Here is an 18,406-nt window from a genome sequence, read left to right on the forward strand (position 1 = left end):
CCCAATGTTACCAGAAGAAATTGTACCCCAAACGTTGTTGTGCAATTTGCACGGAGTACACTGATACCCCATATGTGGGGGTAAACCACTGTTTGGGTGCATGGCAGAGCTCGTAAGGGAAGGAGCGCCGTTTGACTTTTCAATGCAAAATTGGCTGGAATTGAGATGGGACGCCATGTTGCGTTGGGGAGCCCCTGATGTGCCTAAACATTGAAACCCCCCACAAGTGACATCATTTTGGAAAGTAGACCCCCTAAGGATCTTATGTAGATGTGTTGTGACAGCTTTGAACCCCCAAGTGTTTCACTGCAGTTTATAACGCAGAACCGTGAAAATAAAAAAAATTTCCACAAAAATTATATTTTGGCCCCCAGTTTTGTATTTTCCCAAGGGTAACAGGAGAAATTGGACCCCAAAAGTTGTTGTCCAATTTGTCCTGAGTACGCTGATACCCCATATGTGGGGGGTAACCACCGTTTGGGTGCATGGCAGAGCTCGGAAGGGAAGGAGCGCCATTTGGAATGCAGACTTAGATACTTAGATGGATTGGTCTGCAGGCGTCACATTGCATTTGCAGAGCCCCTGAGGAACCTAAACAGTAGAAACCCCCCAAAAGTGACCCCATATTGGAAACAAGACCCCCCCAAGGAACTTATCTAGATGTGTTGTGAGAACTTTATACCGTTTTGCGTTTGGTAAAATGGATGTTTTGGCGCTTTTATGCGATAAAAACTATTTTCTAGAAAGATTTTTTTTTTTTTTTTGCATCGCTTTATTCTGAGGACTAACTTTTTTATTTTTTCACTGATGACGCTGTATGGCGGCTCGTTTTTTGCGGGACAAGATGTTTTCAGTGGTACCATTATTTATATCCGTCTTTTTGATCGCGTGCTATTCCACTTTTGTTTGGCGGTATGATAATAAAGGGTTGTTTTGTGCCTTTTTTACGGTGTTCACTGAAAGGGTTAACTAGTGGGACAGTTTTATGGGTCGGGTCGTTACGGATGCGGCGATACTAAATATGTGTACTTTGATTGTTTTTTTTTATTATTATTTAGATAAAGGAATGTATTTAGTGGAAACCCCCCAATTCTAACTCCAACACACCCCTAATCCTAACTTTAGCCCCAACCCTAACTTTAGCCCCAACCCTAATGGGAAAATGGAAATACTTTTTTTTATTTTTCCCTAACTAAGGGGGTCATAAAGGGGGTTTGATTTACTATTTATAGCAGGTTTTTATAGCGGGTTTTTGTTTGGCAGCTGTCACATTAAAAGACGCTTTTATTGCAAAAAATAGTTTTTGCATCACCACATTTTGAGAGCTATAATTTTTCCATTTTTTTGGCCCACAGAGTCATGTGAGGTCTTTTTTTGCAGGACGAGATGACGTTTTTATTCGTACCATTTTTGAGCACATGACATTTTTTGATCTCTTTCTATTCCAATTTTTGGGAGGCAGAATGAACAAAAACCAGCAATTCATAAATTTCTTTTTTTTTTGTTAGTGGGGGGGGGGGGCGGGGGTTTGCATTTACACCGTTCCGCGTGTGGTAAAATTGATAAAGCAGTTTTATTAATCGGGTCAGTACGATTACAGCAATTCCTCATTTATATCATTCTTTTTATGTTTTGGTGCTTTTATACAATAAAAACAATTTTATATAAAAAAAAAAAAAATTATTATTTTTGCATGGCTTTATTCTGAGAGCTATAACTTTTTTATTTTTCTGCTGATGGAGCTGTATGGTAACTTGTTTTTTTGCGGGGCAAGATGTCGTTTTCAGCGGTACCATGTTTATTTATATCCGTCTTTTTAATCGTGTTATTCCACTTTTTGTTCGGCGGTAATTCAAATATTTATTGATGGAATAAATAGGTTTTTTTTATTTCATAATTTTTAAAATATTTTCACAATTTTTATTTATTTTTATTTTTTTTATTTAATTTTTACTTTTACACTGTATCCCACTATGGGACACTCATTTCCTGCAGGTTAATCGCTTCTATAGCATGTAGATCTGCATGCTATAGAAGCTGTCAGCACTGCAGCTTTTGTTCACTAATCTGAGAGACTTGCTGACATGCACTGCACATGACAGGATGTCTCTCAGCTCTGGAGAGCCGGATGTTGTCATGGCGACATCGGTTCTCCATGGCAGCGATCGGGACCCTGTGGTGTGCCGTGGGGTCTCCGATCCAAAGGCAGAGGTGCTGTCAGCCCCTGTGCCCGCTCCGGAACACTGCGATCATGTTTGATCACAGTGTTCCGGGGGTTAAAGGGAACCTGTCACCCCGTTTTTTCAAGGAGAGTAAAACTAATCCCAAACTGTTCTTCAACTATATCAATAGTAAAAGAATAAAAACTGAAAATGTAGGCCCCTTAAAAAATAGTGAGGAAAGAATGGTTGTAGATGACGAGGAAAAAGCTAACATATTAAACACCTTCTTCTCCACGGTATTCACGGTGGAAAATGAAATGCTAGGTGAAATCCCAAGAAACAATGAAAACCCTATATTAAGGGTCACCAATCTAACCCAAGAAGAGGTGCGAAACCGGCTAAATAAGATTAAAATAGATAAATCTCCGGGTCCGGATGGCATACACCCACGAGTACTAAGAGAACTAAGTAATGTAATAGATAAACCATTATTTCTTATTTTTAGTGACTCTATAGCGACAGGGTCTGTTCCGCAGGACTGGCGCATAGCAAATGTGGTGCCAATATTCAAAAAGGGCTCTAAAAGTGAACCTGGAAATTATAGGCCAGTAAGTCTAACCTCTATTGTTGGTAAAATATTTGAAGGGTTTCTGAGGGATGTTATTCTGGATTATCTCAATGAGAATAACTGTTTAACTCCATATCAGCATGGGTTTATGAGAAATCGCTCCTGTCAAACCAATCTAATCAGTTTTTATGAAGAGGTAAGCTATAGACTGGACCACGGTGAGTCATTGGACGTGGTATATCTCGATTTTTCCAAAGCGTTTGATACCGTGCCGCACAAGAGGTTGGTACACAAAATGAGAATGCTTGGTCTGGGGGAAAATGTGTGTAAATGGGTTAGTAACTGGCTTAGTGATAGAAAGCAGAGGGTGGTTATAAATGGTATAGTCTCTAACTGGGTCGCTGTGACCAGTGGGGTACCGCAGGGGTCAGTATTGGGACCTGTTCTCTTCAACATATTCATTAATGATCTGGTAGAAGGTTTACACAGTAAAATATCGATATTTGCAGATGATACAAAACTATGTAAAGCAGTTAATACAAGAGAAGATAGTATTCTGCTACAGATGGATCTGGATAAGTTGGAAACTTGGGCTGAAAGGTGGCAGATGAGGTTTAACAATGATAAATGTAAGGTTATACACATGGGAAGAGGGAATCAATATCACCATTACACACTGAACGGGAAACCACTGGGTAAATCTGACAGGGAGAAGGACTTGGGGATCCTAGTTAATGATAAACTTACCTGGAGCAGCCAGTGCCAGGCAGCAGCTGCCAAGGCAAACAGGATCATGGGGTGCATTAAAAGAGGTCTGGATACACATGATGAGAGCATTATACTGCCTCTGTACAAATCCCTAGTTAGACCGCACATGGAGTACTGTGTCCAGTTTTGGGCACCGGTGCTCAGGAAGGATATAATGGAACTAGAGAGAGTACAAAGGAGGGCAACAAAATTAATAAAGGGGATGGGAGAACTACAATACCCAGATAGATTAGCAAAATTAGGATTATTTAGTCTAGAAAAAAGACGACAGAGGGGCGATCTAATAACCATGTATAAGTATATAAGGGGACAATACAAATATCTCGCTGAGGATCTGTTTATACCAAGGACGGTGACGGGCACAAGGGGGCATTCTTTGCGTCTGGAGGAGAGAAGGTTTTTCCACCAACATAGAAGAGGATTCTTTACTGTTAGGGCAGTGAGAATCTGGAATTGCTTGCCTGAGGAGGTGGTGATGGCGAACTCAGTCGAGGGGTTCAAGAGAGGCCTGGATGTCTTCCTGGAGCAGAACAATATTGTATCATACAATTATTAGGTTCTGTAGAAGGACGTAGATCTGGGTATTTATTATGATGGAATATAGGCTGAACTGGATGGACAAATGTCTTTTTTCGGCCTTACTAACTATGTTACTATGTTGCTAATATGAGCTAAAAATAGCGTTCAATAGGGTCTGAGCTGTGCTTTACAATAGTGCCTTTATTATCCCTTGATTCGCCACCTTTGCTGCCAAAATACCTTAGTAAACTCACCGTTTTCGGCTGTCAATCACCCTGGTCTGGTCCGATGGGCGTTGACAAATCGCTGTTTCTCCCCACCTCAGGCTTTTCACTAAGAAACTTCTTCCCGTCATTGGCGTTGTATTTCACGCCTGCGCATTAAAGTCTAATCTCACTCCTGCGCATTATGCTTTGCCCAACTGTGGGCATAGCATAGAGCACCTCATTGCGCTTGCGCGGCTCTTCACTGTAACTGTGTGCCGCGGAAGTCTGGATATGCAAATTGTTGTCCTGGACGCCAGTAAACTTTTCCCATCCAGGACTGCTAGCGTAAGTTTTGTGACAAAATCGCCTATCTAATCTATCTATCTTTCTATTTCTTTACATCTATCTCATTCTGTCTATGGTATTCCGTCTAACTTTCTCATTCCTTCTTTCTATCTATTAATCTATCTAAGAGCAGATTACATACAATATACACCCTGCGACATACACCCTGCGACATACACCCTGCGACATACACACTGTGACATACACCCTGCGATATACGACTTGCAACCTACCACATGTGACATGCAACATGTAATATACCACATGCAACATACCAAATGCGACATGCAAAACACGTGATATGATACATGCGACATCATGCAACATTCGATGACATGTGACATGCAGCAACAAGCTACATGCAACAACATGCAACATCATGCGGCAACATGCTACGACATGCACCATGTGACAACATGCGACCACATGCAACATGTGACCATATGCAACATGCGACGACATGCGACATTCAACAACATGCTACATGAATCAACATGCGACATGCAATGCGCAACATGCGACGACATGTAACATGTAACATGTGACTTGCAACAACATGCTACATGCGACAGCATGCGACGACATGCAACATACTACGTGCAACATACTACGTGCAACATACACCATACAACACATACATACAATACATACCTATAGACATACAGTGCATATAACATAGAGTACATTCTCACCATCACTTGTCACTTTGATCCCCGAACCCAGTGTCATCTGTAAAAAATATTAAAAAACAACCAATATACTCCCTGTCTGCAGAAATCCAATGTAAACAAGTGTCCCTCGACGATCCCCCGTGGAGTACAGCTGATGTGACCGCTCTCCAGGGGCTCCAGGAATACAATGATGGAAGGTATGCTTCCACACTGTATTCCCCACAACGTAATCCTACGCCCCTGTGAGAAAATAGTCGCTAGTCTCACTTCTGGCACTGCTGTTCAGGCAGCTTTGCCAGAAAGTGAGACTGAACTAAGGTTAACCTCTTCAGTGATTCACTGCAGGAGCCATTTTCTCCCGTCAGTGTGTCACTGAAGGTCCTATAGAGCAGTGACATCACCCGATGTCACTGTTCTATAGGGGAGATCGTCGTGGGACACTCGTTATTAATTGAACTACGGCAGACAGGTAGTATACGGTTTATTTTACGTTTTTTGCTGGCGCTGAAGAATAAAATGAAGAATATTAAAATACTTTTTTCCTAATGTGTGTGCTTTATTAACCCTTTAATAGTATTGGATTAATAATGGATATTTATTAACGCCCCTCCGTTATTAACCCGGCTTAATGTCCCCTTACAATAGCAGGGTGACATTAACCCCTTATTACCCCATATCCCACCGCTACACGGCAGTGGGAAAAGGAGGGCTAAGTGACGGAATTGGCGCATTTTTGGGGCGGCTGCGGACTGGTATTTGTAGCTGGGGGGGGGGGGGCAATATCCATGGCCCCTCTCTAAGCTGTGAATATCAGCCCACAGCTGTCTGCGTAGCCTTTCTGGCTATAAAATATAGGGGGACCCCACGTCATTTTTTGGGGGTCCCCCTATTTTAATAGCCAGTAAAGGCTACGCAAACAGCTGCGGGCTGATATTCATAGCAGGCTACAAATATTGGCCCCTGGCTTTCCCCCTGTGGTGCAGAAAATTGCGTGGGAGCCGTGCAGTTTTTTCTTCAACACTCATTAAGGCCTCTTTCACACTTGCATCGGGCCGACATACCGACACACGTTGTGAAATTTGTGCACGACGTGCTGCCCATTCTGAAGTCCAGGGAGGAGGGGGCGGAGTTTCGGCCATGCATGCCTGGTAGAAAATAGCGGGTGCGACGGACAAAAAACCTTCACTTGAATGTTTTTTCATGCCGACGGTCCGTTGCACGATGGACGCGACATGTGGCCATCCGTCGCGAATACAAGTCTATGGGTAAAAAACGCATCCTGCGAGCACATTTGGAGGATCCGTTTTTTTCCCAAAACGACAGAATACAACGGATTGCTAAAAACGCAAGTGTGAAAGTAGCCTTGGAAACATCGGCCTTTCTATTATATATCTATCCATAGATATATTTATAGATCTATGTATCTATAGATACATAGATGTATCTATCCATATATCTGGCTGCTTTCACACATCAGGTTTTTGCCGTAAGGCACAATCCGTCGCGTTTTGAAAAAAACGGATCCAGCGGGGGAAAAACCGGATCCGACGAAGAAGAAAAAACTGATCCGGTGGGAAAAAAACGGATCCGGTGGGGAAAAAAAGGATCTTTTTTTTTTTTTTTCAAAACTCGCTGGATTGTGCCTGACGGCAAAAACCTGATGTGTGAAAGCAGCCAGATATATGGATAGATACATCTATATCTATAGATATATCTATCTATAAATATATCGATAGATAGATAAATAATAGAAATGGCGATGTTTCTAAGGCTACCTTCACACTTGCGTTTTTAGCAATCCGTCGTTTTGGGAAAAAAATGGATCCTGCAAACGTGCCTGCAGGATGCGTTTTTTACCCATAGACTTGTATTAGTGACGGATGGCCACACGTCGCGTCCGTCGTGCAACGGATCCATCGTGTTTTGGCGGACCGTCGGCATGAAAAAACATTCAAGTGAAGGTGTTTTTTTTTCATTGCGTCCACCATTTTCTACTGCGCATGCGTGGCCGAAACTCCGCCCCAAATTTCACGTGTGTCGGTACGTCGGCCGACTCATAGCGACGGACCCGTACCGACGCAAGTGTGAAAGAGGCCTTAATGAGCGTTGAATTTTTAAAAAACGGAAAAACTGCGCCAGAGGGGGAAAGCCGGGGGCCAATATTTGTAGCCTGCTATGAATATCAGCTCGCAGCTGTCTGCATAGCCTTTACTGGCTATTTAAAATAGGGGAACCCCCCCAAAAAAATGATGTGGGGTCCCCCTATATTTTATAGCCAGAAAGGCTATGCAGACAGCTGCGGGCTGATATTCATAGCCTAGAGAGGGGCCATGGATATCGGGTGATGTCACTGCTCTATAGGACCTTCAGTGACACACTGACTGGAGAAAATGGCTCCTGCAGTGCATCACTGAAGAGGTTAACCTTAGTTCAGTCTCACTTTCTGGCAAAGCTGCCTGAACAGCAGTGCCAGAAATGAGACTAGGGACTATTTTCTCACAGGGGCGTAAAAATACATTGTGGGGAATACAGTGTGGAAGCATAGCATCCATCATTGTATTCCTGGAGCCCCTGGAGAGTGGTCACATCAGCTGATGCTGCTGCTCTCCACGGGAGATCGAGGGACACTCGTTTACATTGGATTTCTGCGGACCAGGGAGTATATTGGTTGTTTGTTATTTAAATATGTTTTACAGATGACACTGGCTTTGGGGATCAAAGTGACAAGTGATGGTGAGTATGTACTGTATGTCTATATGTGTGTATGGTGCATGTCGCATGCTGTAGCAAGTCGTCGCATGCTGTCGCATGTTGACGCATGTCACATGTCGCATGGTGCATGTTGTCGCATGCAGCTTGTTGCATGTCGTCGCATGTAGCTTGCGTGTGGTCGCGTGTTGCATGTTGTTGCATGTCGCATGTTGCTGCATGTTGTGTCATGGAGCATGTTGTTGCATGTTGTGTCAAGGAGCATGTTGTTGCATTTTGACGCATGTGACACGCATGTCGCCGCATGTTGCTTGTAGCATATTTTCGCATGCTGTCGCATGTTGCATGTAGCTTGTTGCATGTCACATGTCGTCGCATGTGACATGTCGCATGCTGTTGCATGTCACATGTTGTTGCATGTCGCATGGTGCATGTCGTCGCATGTAGCTTGTTGCATTTTGACGCATATTGGATGTTGCATGTCGCATGTTGTTGCATGTTGCATGCTGTCGCATGTTGCATGTTTCATATACCATGTTGTGTTTTGCATGTGGTATATTGCATGTCGCATGTAGTATGTTGCATGTCACATGTGGTAGGTTGCAAGTCGTATTTCGCAGGGTGTATGTTGTAGGGTGTATGTTATCGGCTCTTAGATAGATGAGATAGATATAGATAGAAAGAAGGAATGAGAAAGTTAGAAGGAATACCATAGAACGAGATAGATAGCTGTAAAGAAATAGATAGATAAGCGATTTTGTTACAAAACGTACGCTAGCAGTTCTGGATGGGAAAAGTTTACCGGCGTCCAGGACAACACAATTTGCATATGATGACTTCCGGGGCACAAAGGTTACAGTGGAAAATCGCGCATGCGCAATGATGTATTGTATACTTTGCCAACAGTTGGGCAATGCATACTGCGCATGCGCTAGTGCCTAATGTACTGCACAACTGCAAAAGATGAGCGCGATCCGTGCTATTCACAGATCGAGTTATTTCTGACACGCCGAGGAGCGGGGGGAGAAACAGCGATTTGGCAACGCCCATCGGACCGGACCGGGGTGATTGACAGCCAAAAACGGCGAGGTTACTAAGGTATTTTAGCAGCAAAGGTGGCGAATCGGGGATAATAAAGGCACTATTGTAAAGCACAGCTCAGGCCCTATTGAACGCTATTTTTAGCTCATATTGAAAAAACGGGGTGACAGGTTCCCTTTAAAGTAACGGGAGTGGTCCGGGACCGCTCATGGCACTTAGTGCTGGGTGTTAGCTGTGAGAATCAGCTGACACCCGACCTCGATCGGCCGCACACCACTCGTTTGCGCGGCCGATCGGCTATGACGTACTATCCCGTCCATGGTCAGACAGGCCCAGGGCACATGTACTGGATAGTACATCTACTGTCAGAAAGGGGTTAATAGCCTGTGAACTTTTTGGGATATTGTCCCTTTTCCCAGATAATTAAAATCAGCCACGAGCCATGGGCTTTCCCTCTGCTGGTTTTAAAAATTGCACTAGAGCCCATGCCGTTTTTATTTTTTTTTTTTAATTTACCGTAATTTTTATTTTTACACAGAATGTACACAGCGGGTGCTGATTACAACTAATACAACTCCCATCATTGTTGCCTGGCTGCACTGATCTCAGGGAGACCAAATCAAAATTATGAGAGCTCTTTATAGCAGCCGGCGCCTGGGAACAGTGCAAACTATACCTCTTCTTCCCAGGCGATGGTATGTAACACATGGATAGCAAATGGATACATGGATGTCACATACATACATACGGATGGCACATGGACCACAGATCTCATTTTCCTGTACAAGAATCACCAGGGCGTGTGTAAGAGGCCTAAGAGAATTTTTAGCTGTACTTTCTACTGAAAAAAGTTTTCTGAACTGCATGACTCCTACCAAGACGACTTTCCACCTTACCATTTTAGAACATTCTTGTCGTATTTGAGAAATGTGGTGTTGGGTCTGTTAGTTGTGGTAAAGTTTGGTAGGACTGCCTTAGGCTAAGTTCACACTGGGCGTTTTTTGATGCGTTTTTTTTAATGTAAATTTTCAGGTGCGTTTTACAGTACCACCAATGTCTGAGATTTCAGAAATCTCATGAACACAGCTTGTTTTGTTTTTTTGTCATCAGGATTTTTTGCTTTGCTGCGTTTCTGGAACAATAGAGCCTGTCACTTCTTTCAGCGTTTTTTCAGCATTTTTCACCCATTGAAATGAATGGGTGGTGAAAAAAGCATGTATCAGGTTTTGCTGCGTTTTTCATGCCAAAACCTGATTCTATAGAATAGGACTTTTTTTTTCAATACTAAACTTTATCAGCATGCACAAGAGACAAATCTAGCATGCTATAATCGCAGCAAAAAACGCAAGAAAAACATGCCTTTCTTCTCCATCTTCTTTCCTGTCGCAAGATCAGGTTTTGTTGCAGAAAAAAAACCTGGTGTGAACTTACCCTTAAAGTGCACCTGTCACCAGATTTCACAATGAAAATGTTACAAAGGGACAGTACCATCCAAGTTTTTGCTTTGGATGCAAGATTATCTTCTTATCCTACAGGAGGAAGAGGAGGTGGTGGTCCTGTAGCCCGCATTGCTGAAATATTAAACACAGATTGTGGCCAAATTAGAATTGGCCCATGGAGCAATAGAAAAAGGTGTCTTGGTCTGATAAACCATTTAACTCTAGTTTTCCCAATAAAGGGAATCTGTCAGCAAGTTTCTGCTATGTAATCAGACCGAACCATGATGTAGGAGCTGAGAATGACTCCAGTGATGTCACTTACTGGGCTGTTTAAATAAAATCAGTGGTTTTATTGCAGGAGATTCACCACAGGACAAGCTGCCTACTAGTCCAACCACTCCCTCAGCACTGATTAGCACCATTCTGTCAATATACAGTGTACACAAAAATCTGCCAGTTAGTGGTGTGGCCAGGGATACACAAGGCTTCGTATTCTTAGCTCTCCTATATCTGCAGCAGAGAAAACTATAATTCTATCACAAGTGCTGCACCTAAGTGATACAACACTGGAATCATTCTGCTGTCAGATTACTTAGTAAAATCCTTCTGACGGATTCTCTTTAAAATCATAACCACTATGACAGAACCAGACCGCATTGTAAGTTGATAGAGAATGTTGATATGTGTTATATGAAGGAAATGACACTGCATCAACTGTGTGACATAATGTGTTCAACTAGTAGTTCCTACAATTTTAAATTCCACTAAAGAATTCTTTGGCTTCATGGAAGGTTCTTGATGATTCTTATACAGTTAGGTCCATATATATTTGGACAGAGACAACATTTTTCTAATTTTGATTATAGACATTACCACAATGAATTTTAAACAAAACAATTCAGATGCAGTTGAAGTTCAGACTTTCAGCTTTCATTTGAGGGTATCCACATTAAAATTGGATGAAGGGTTTAGGAGTTTCAGCTCCTTAACATGTGCCACCCTGTTTCTAAAGGGACCAAAAGTAATTGGACAATTGACTCCAAGGCTATTTCATGGAGAGGTGTGGGCAATCCCTTCGTTATGTCATTCTCAATTAAGCAGATAAAAAGCCTGGAGTTGATTTGAGGTGTGGTGCTTGCATTTGGAAGGATTTGGTGTGAAGTAAACATGTGGTCAAAGGCGCTCTCCATGCAGGTGAAACAAGCCATCCGTAAGCTGCGGAAACAGAAAAAAAAACATCCGAGAAATTGCTACAATATTAGGAGTAGCAAAATCTACCATTTGGTACATCCTGAGAAAGAAAGCAAGCACTGGTGAACTCATCAATGCAAAAAGACCTGGGCGCCCACGGAAGACAACAGTGATGGATGAGCGCAGAATAATCTCCATGGTGAAGAGAAACCCCTTCACAACAGCCAACCAAGTGAATAACACTCTCCAGGAGGTAGGCGTATCAATATCCAAATCTACCGTAAAGAGAAGACTGCATGAAAGTAAATACAGAGGGTTCACTGCACAGTGCAAGCCACTCATAAGCATCAAGAATAAAAAGGCTAGACTGGACTTTGCTAAAAAAAAATCTAAAAAAGCCAGCGCAGTTCTGGAAGAACATTCTTTGGACAGATGAAACCATGATCAACCTCTACCAGAATGATGGAAAGCGAAAAGTATGGCGAAGGCGTGGTACAGCTCATGATCCAAAGCATACCACATCATCTGTAAAACATGGCTGAGGCAGCGTGATGGCTTGGGCATGCATGGCTGCCAGTGGCACTGGGTCACTAGTGTTTATTGATGATGTGACGCAGGACAGAAGCAACCAAATGAATTCTGAGGTATTCAGAGCCATACTGTGTGCTCAGATCCAGCCAAATGCAGCCAAACTGATTGGTCGTTGTTTCATACTACAGATTGACAATGACCCAAAACATAAAGCCAAAACAACCCAGGAGTTTATTGAAGCAAAGAAGTGGAATATTCTTGAATGGCCAAGTCAGTCACCTGATCTCAACCCAATTGAGCATGCATTTCACTTGTTAAAGACTAAACTTCAGACAGAGAGACCCACAAACAAACAGAAACTGAAAACCACCGCAGTGAAGGCCTGGCAGAGCATCAAAAAAGAGGAAACACAGCATCTGGTGATGTCCATGAGTTCAAGACTTTAGGCAGTCATTGCCAACAAAGGGTTTTCAACCAAGTACTAAAAATGAACATTTTATTTAAAATTATTTAATCTGTCCAATTACTTTTGGTCCCTTTAAAAACAGGGTGGCACATGTTAAGGAGCTGAAACTCCTAAACCCTTCATCCAATTTTAATGTGGATACCCTCAAATGAAAGCTGAAAGTCTGAACTTCAACTGCATCTGAATTGTTTTGTTTAAAATTCATTGTGGTAATGTCTATAACCAAAATTAGAAAAATGTTGTCTCTGTCCAAATATATATGGACCTAACTGTATATTCTGGATGGCCTATTGACATGTTTTTACAAAACTAATTGCCTTTTACAAAGGCCGTTTTAATTGCAAATTTTACTTATTGTGTCCTAGGTCCGTATTGAGCAGGAAAAGATTTTCAGCCATTAAATATCGACAACATCCTCTCTCTAATCTTAAGCAAAGGTAATTTCCATTGTGCTCCTTGGTACAAGTCAGTCATGCTGCCATCCGTCTAACCTGTGTTTTAAAGGATGCTGTTAATCATTGGTGCCTGATTCTGCTAACCTCACTATGATCATTGAGGTGTATGTATATATACATACAGTACAGACCAAACGTTTGGACACACCTTCTAATTTAAAGATTTTTCTGTATTTTCATGACTGTGAAAATTGTACATTCACACTGAAGGCATCAAAACTATGAATTAACACATGTGGAATTATATACTTAACAAAAAAGTGTGAAACAACTGAAATTGTCTTATATTCTAGGTTCTTCAAAGTAGCCACCTTTTTGCTTTGATGACTGCTTTGCACACTCTTGGCATTCTATTGATGAACTTCAAGAGGTAGTCACCTGGGAATGGTCTTCCAACAATCTTGAAGGAGTTCCCAGAGATGCTTAGCACTTTTTGGCACTTTTACCTTCACTCTGCGGTCCAGCTCACCCCAAACCATCTCGATTGGGTTCAGGTCTGGCGACTGTGGAGGCCAGGCCATCTGGCGTGTTTGGGGTCATTGTCCTGTTGAAAAATAAATGACGGTCCAACTAAACCCAAACCGGATGCAATAGCATGCCACTGCAAGATGCTGTGGTAGCCATGCTGGTTCAGTATGCCTTCAATTTTGAATAAATCCCCAACAGTGTCACCAGCAAAGCACCCCCACACCATCACACCTCCTCCTCCATGCTTCACGGTGGGAATCGGGCATGTAGAGTCCATCCATTCACCTTTTCTGCGTAACACAAAGACATGGTGGTTGGAACCAAAGATCTCAAATTTGGACTCATCAGACCAAAGCACAGATTTCCACTGGTCTAATGTCCATTCCTTGTGTTCTTTGGCCCAAACAATTCTCTTCTGCTTGTTGCCTGTCCTTAGCAGTGTTTTCCTAGCAGCTATTTTACCATGAAGGCCTGCTACACAAAGTCTCCTCTTAAGGCCGGAGTCACACATGCGAGAAACACGTCCGTGTCTCGCATGTGAAAAGCAAGCTCTGGCGCCGGTACTTTGGAGCGGAGCGTGCGGCCACATAGCAACACATGGAGCCGCACGCTCCGCTCCGAAGTGCCAGCGCCAGAGCTTGCTTTTCACATGCGAGACACGGACGTGCTTCTTGCATGTGTGACTCCGGCCTTACAGTTGTTGTGGAGATGTGTCTGCTGCTAGAACTCTGTGTGGCATTGACCTGGTCTCTAATCTGAGCTACTGATAACCTGCGATTTCTGAGGCTGGTGACTCAGATAAACTTATCCTCAGAAGCAGAGGTGACTCTTGGTCTTCCTTTCCTGGGGCGGTCCTCATGAGAGCCAGTTTCTTTGTGGCATTTGATGGTTTTTGCCACTGCACTTGGGGACACTTTCAAAGTTTTCCCAATTTTTTGGACTGACTGACCTTACAGTAATGATGGCCACTCGTTTTTCTTTACTTAGCTGCTTTTTTCTTGCCATAATACAAATTCTAACAGTCTATTCAGTATGACTATCAGCTGTGTATCCACCAGACTTCTGCACAGCACAACTGATGGTCCCAACACCATTTATAAGGCAAGAAATCCCACTTATTAAACCTGACAGGGCACACCTGTGAAGTGAAAACCATTCCCGGTGACTACCTTTTGAAGCTCATCAATAGAATGCCAAGAGTGTGCAAAGCAGTCATTAAAGCAAAAGGTGGTTACTTTAAAGAACTTAGAATATAAGACATAATTTCAGTTGTTTCACACTTTTTTGTTAAGTATATAATTCCATGTGTGTTAATTCATAGTTTTGATGCCTTCAGTGTGAATCTACAATTTTCATAGTCCTAGTCATGAAAATACAGAAAAATCTTTAAATGAGAAGGTGGATACACAGCTGATAGTCCTACTGAATAGACTGTTAGAATTTGTATTATGGCGAGAAAAAAGCAGCTAAGTAAAGAAAAACGAGTGGCCATCATTACTTTAAGAAATGAAGGTCAGTCAGTCCGAAAATTGGGAAAACTTTGAAAGTGTTCCCAAGTGCAGTGGCAAAAACCATCAAGAGCTACAAATAAACTGGCTCACATGAGGATCTGCTTCTAAAGATAAGTTTATCTGAATCACCAGCCTCAAAAATTTCAGGTTAACAGCAGCTCAGATTAGAGACCAGGTCAATGCCACACAGGGTTCTAGCATCAGACACATCTCTACAACTGTTAAAGGGACTCTGTCACCTGAATTTGGCGGGACTGGTTTTGGGTCATAGGGGCGGAGTTTTCGGGTGTTTGATTCACGCTTTCCTTACCCGCTGGCTGCATGCTGGCTGCAATATTGGATTGAAGTTCATTCTCTGTCCTCCGTAGTACATGCCTGCACAAGGCAATCTTTCCTTGCGCAGGCGTGTACTATGGAGGACAGAGAATGAACTTCAATCCAATATTGCAGCCAGCATGCAGCCAGCGGGTAAGGAAAGGGTGAATCAAACACCCAAAAACTCCGCCCATATGACCCAAAACCAGTCCCGCCAAATTCAGGTGACAGGAGGTTCCCTTTAAGGGGAGACTTTGTGCAGCAGGCCCTCATGGTAAAATAGCTGCTAGGAAACCACTGCTAAGGACAGGCAACAAGCAGAAGAGACTTGTTTGGGCCAAAGAACACAAGTAATGGACATTAGACCAGTGGAAATCTATGCTTTGGTCTGTTGAGTCCAAATTTGAGATCTTTGGTTCCAACCACCGTGTCTGTGTGACCCAGCAAAGGTGATCGGATGGACTCTACATGCCTGGTTAGCACCGTGAAGCATGGATGAGGAGGTGTGATGGTGTGGAGGTGCTTTGCTAGTGACGCTGTTGGGGATTTATTCAAAATTAAAGGCATACTGAACCAGCATGGCTACCACAGCATCTTACAGTGGCATGCTATTCTATCCGGTTTGGGTTTAGTCGGACCATCATTTATTTTTCAACAGGACAATGACCCCAAACACACCTCCAGGCTGTGTAAGGGCTATTTGACCAAGAAGGAGAGTGATGGGATGCTACGCCAGATGACCTGGCCTCCACAGTCACCAGACCCTGAACCCAATCGAGATGATTTGGGGTGAGCTGGACCGCAGAGTGAAGGCAAAAGGGCCAACAAGTGCCAAGCATCTCTGGGAACTCCTTCAAGATTGCTGGAAGACCATTCCCGGTGACTAAAGGTACCGTCTCACAGTGGCACTTTGGTCGCTACGACGGCATGAACCGTGACGTTCCAGCGTCGCTCTATTATCGCTCCAGCGTTGTAGACTGCGGTCACACTTCGCAATGCACGGCGCTGGAGCGATAATTTCATGACGTATTTGCAATGTTGAAGTCGTGCACTCCTACGTATCAAGCTCCTCCACCCATTACATCGTATACAATATCGTGCACACCTTTGTTACACGATGCGATCATGCCGCCACAGCGGGACACTTGACGACGAAAGAAAGTTTCAAACGATCTGCTACGACATACAATTCTCAGCGGGGTCCCTGATCGCAGGAGCGTGTCAGACACAGCGAGATCGTAAGTATATCGCTGGAACGTCACGGATCGTGCCGTCGTAGCGACCAAAGTGCCACTGTGAGACGGTACCCTAACTCTTGAAGCTCAGCAAGAGTGTGTAAAGCAGTCATCAAAGCAAAAAGTGGCTACTTTTTAGAACTTAGAATATAAGACATATTTTCAGTTGTTTCACACTTTAAGTATATAATTCAACATGTGTTATTTCATAGTCTTGATGCCTCCAGTGTGAACGTACAATTTTCATTGTCCTGAAAATACAGGAAAATCTTTAAATGAGAAGGTGTCCAAACTTTTGGTATGTACTGTATGTGTGTGTGTGTATGTGTGTGTGTGTGTGTGTATATATATATATATATATATATATATATCCAAAAATGAGGCAGCACTCCATAATTCAGTATAAAAACGTGCAGGGTTTAATATACCCACATATTGTGGCAACGTTTCAGCTCGCAATGAGCTTTTCTCAAGCAGTGAGTAAGTCTTAGTGCCCTATATTTATACATAGCTTAATCATCCTTAATTGTGTGCCGCTTAGTACATTCAATGCAGTGCTTCTCAAATTCTAAAGTGCATGTGTGCAATATGTCATGTGCAAATTCATACATACATATGGTACATAACTATATAATGCCTGTTACTTTACCCTGTGGACGCATGTTCCGTGTGGAGGACGCCATTCCTTCGGCGTCTCTTAGCGCCTACTGCGCATGTCTCATTACGTCACTACTATGTGATAGATGGCCGGCCAATCCCCTAGACTGTGCGGCACACTTTCAGCGCGCCTGCGCGAGTCGGCGCCATATTTGTTGTGGCTTCTTTCTCTTCTCATGGTGCTCCTTGTAAGAGAGCACTCAGACCACGCATGCGCGACTCAGCGCCCCGTTTACTGGGGATTCTAAAACCCTCCCATAGAGTTCTTTACCTCTCATTCACTCCTCACAGAGGAACATGAGTCGGGTGCCCATTCATTGTATTATGGCATGCCATATGGACCAACATATATGGGAGCAGTTTCCCACCCTGACCCTCCGGATGGCACCTTACTCAGGCTGTCTCCGGGGGTCATGCGTTATAGCGACCCAGCACCTAACCCTCTCAGGTCCAAGCGCTGCAGCCACACTCGCAAAGGGTGATAGCGCCCTAGTCCTGGCTAATCCTTAACTTCCCTGCATGCACCCACATAAATAAACACTCTAAGTGTTAAAAGTAACATGTTCTTAGTATTGCGCTTGATTGGCTTGCCATCTATTCACCTATGTAAATAAAGATCAAAATGCATTTGTTTCATTTCGCAGTGATTTATTATAATAGTAGTATAATTTTAATTATAGTATAATTTTAATTGTCCTCTACACAGTCACGTTCCACTTGGTATCAATCTTCACAATTTGGTGCATCTAAAAAGTAAAGAATACAGCAATAAATAAAAAATAATAAAAGTGCAATACATAAAAATTGGGTCCATACCCATAAATAGGCAAAAACACCAATACAGTACCAACAGAGCTTCATATTATGCTGTTAGACTAGGTATCCATACTGTACTATTCTTTTATATTGTCCCATGTATACTAAAATCTACATTTAACCCCTTAGGTTTGAGGGTGCTCAACTCGTAGATCCACATGAGCTCTTTTTTCTTAAACATCTGTTCCCTATCCCCCCCTCTCCTTTGGGGAGGCACTGCATCTATTATTTTAAATTTAAGTTCTTTCTCAGTGTGATTATGTTCAGTGAAGTGTTTTGGTACAGGGAGGTCCATTCTTTGCTTCCTAATAGTGTACCTATGCTGGTTCATCC

The 18,406-nt window shown here is 42.9% G+C and overlaps 1 protein-coding gene across 3 annotated transcripts in view; it reads left to right on the forward strand.

Moving 5' to 3' along the window:
* LOC138665321 (centromere protein Q-like) overlaps window positions 1-18,406 on the forward strand; it is a 149,046-nt gene that overhangs the window by 103,790 nt on the left and 26,850 nt on the right. For all 3 annotated transcript variants that reach the window (XM_069752689.1, XM_069752690.1, XM_069752692.1), the window contains one exon: window positions 12,982-13,053. In XM_069752689.1, coding sequence (XP_069608790.1) covers window positions 12,982-13,053 — 72 coding nt within the window. The remainder of the gene's footprint in view (window positions 1-12,981; window positions 13,054-18,406) is intronic.

This window comes from Ranitomeya imitator, chromosome 2 (genome assembly GCF_032444005.1).
Source record: "Ranitomeya imitator isolate aRanImi1 chromosome 2, aRanImi1.pri, whole genome shotgun sequence".
Classification (NCBI taxonomy): domain Eukaryota; kingdom Metazoa; phylum Chordata; class Amphibia; order Anura; family Dendrobatidae; genus Ranitomeya; species Ranitomeya imitator.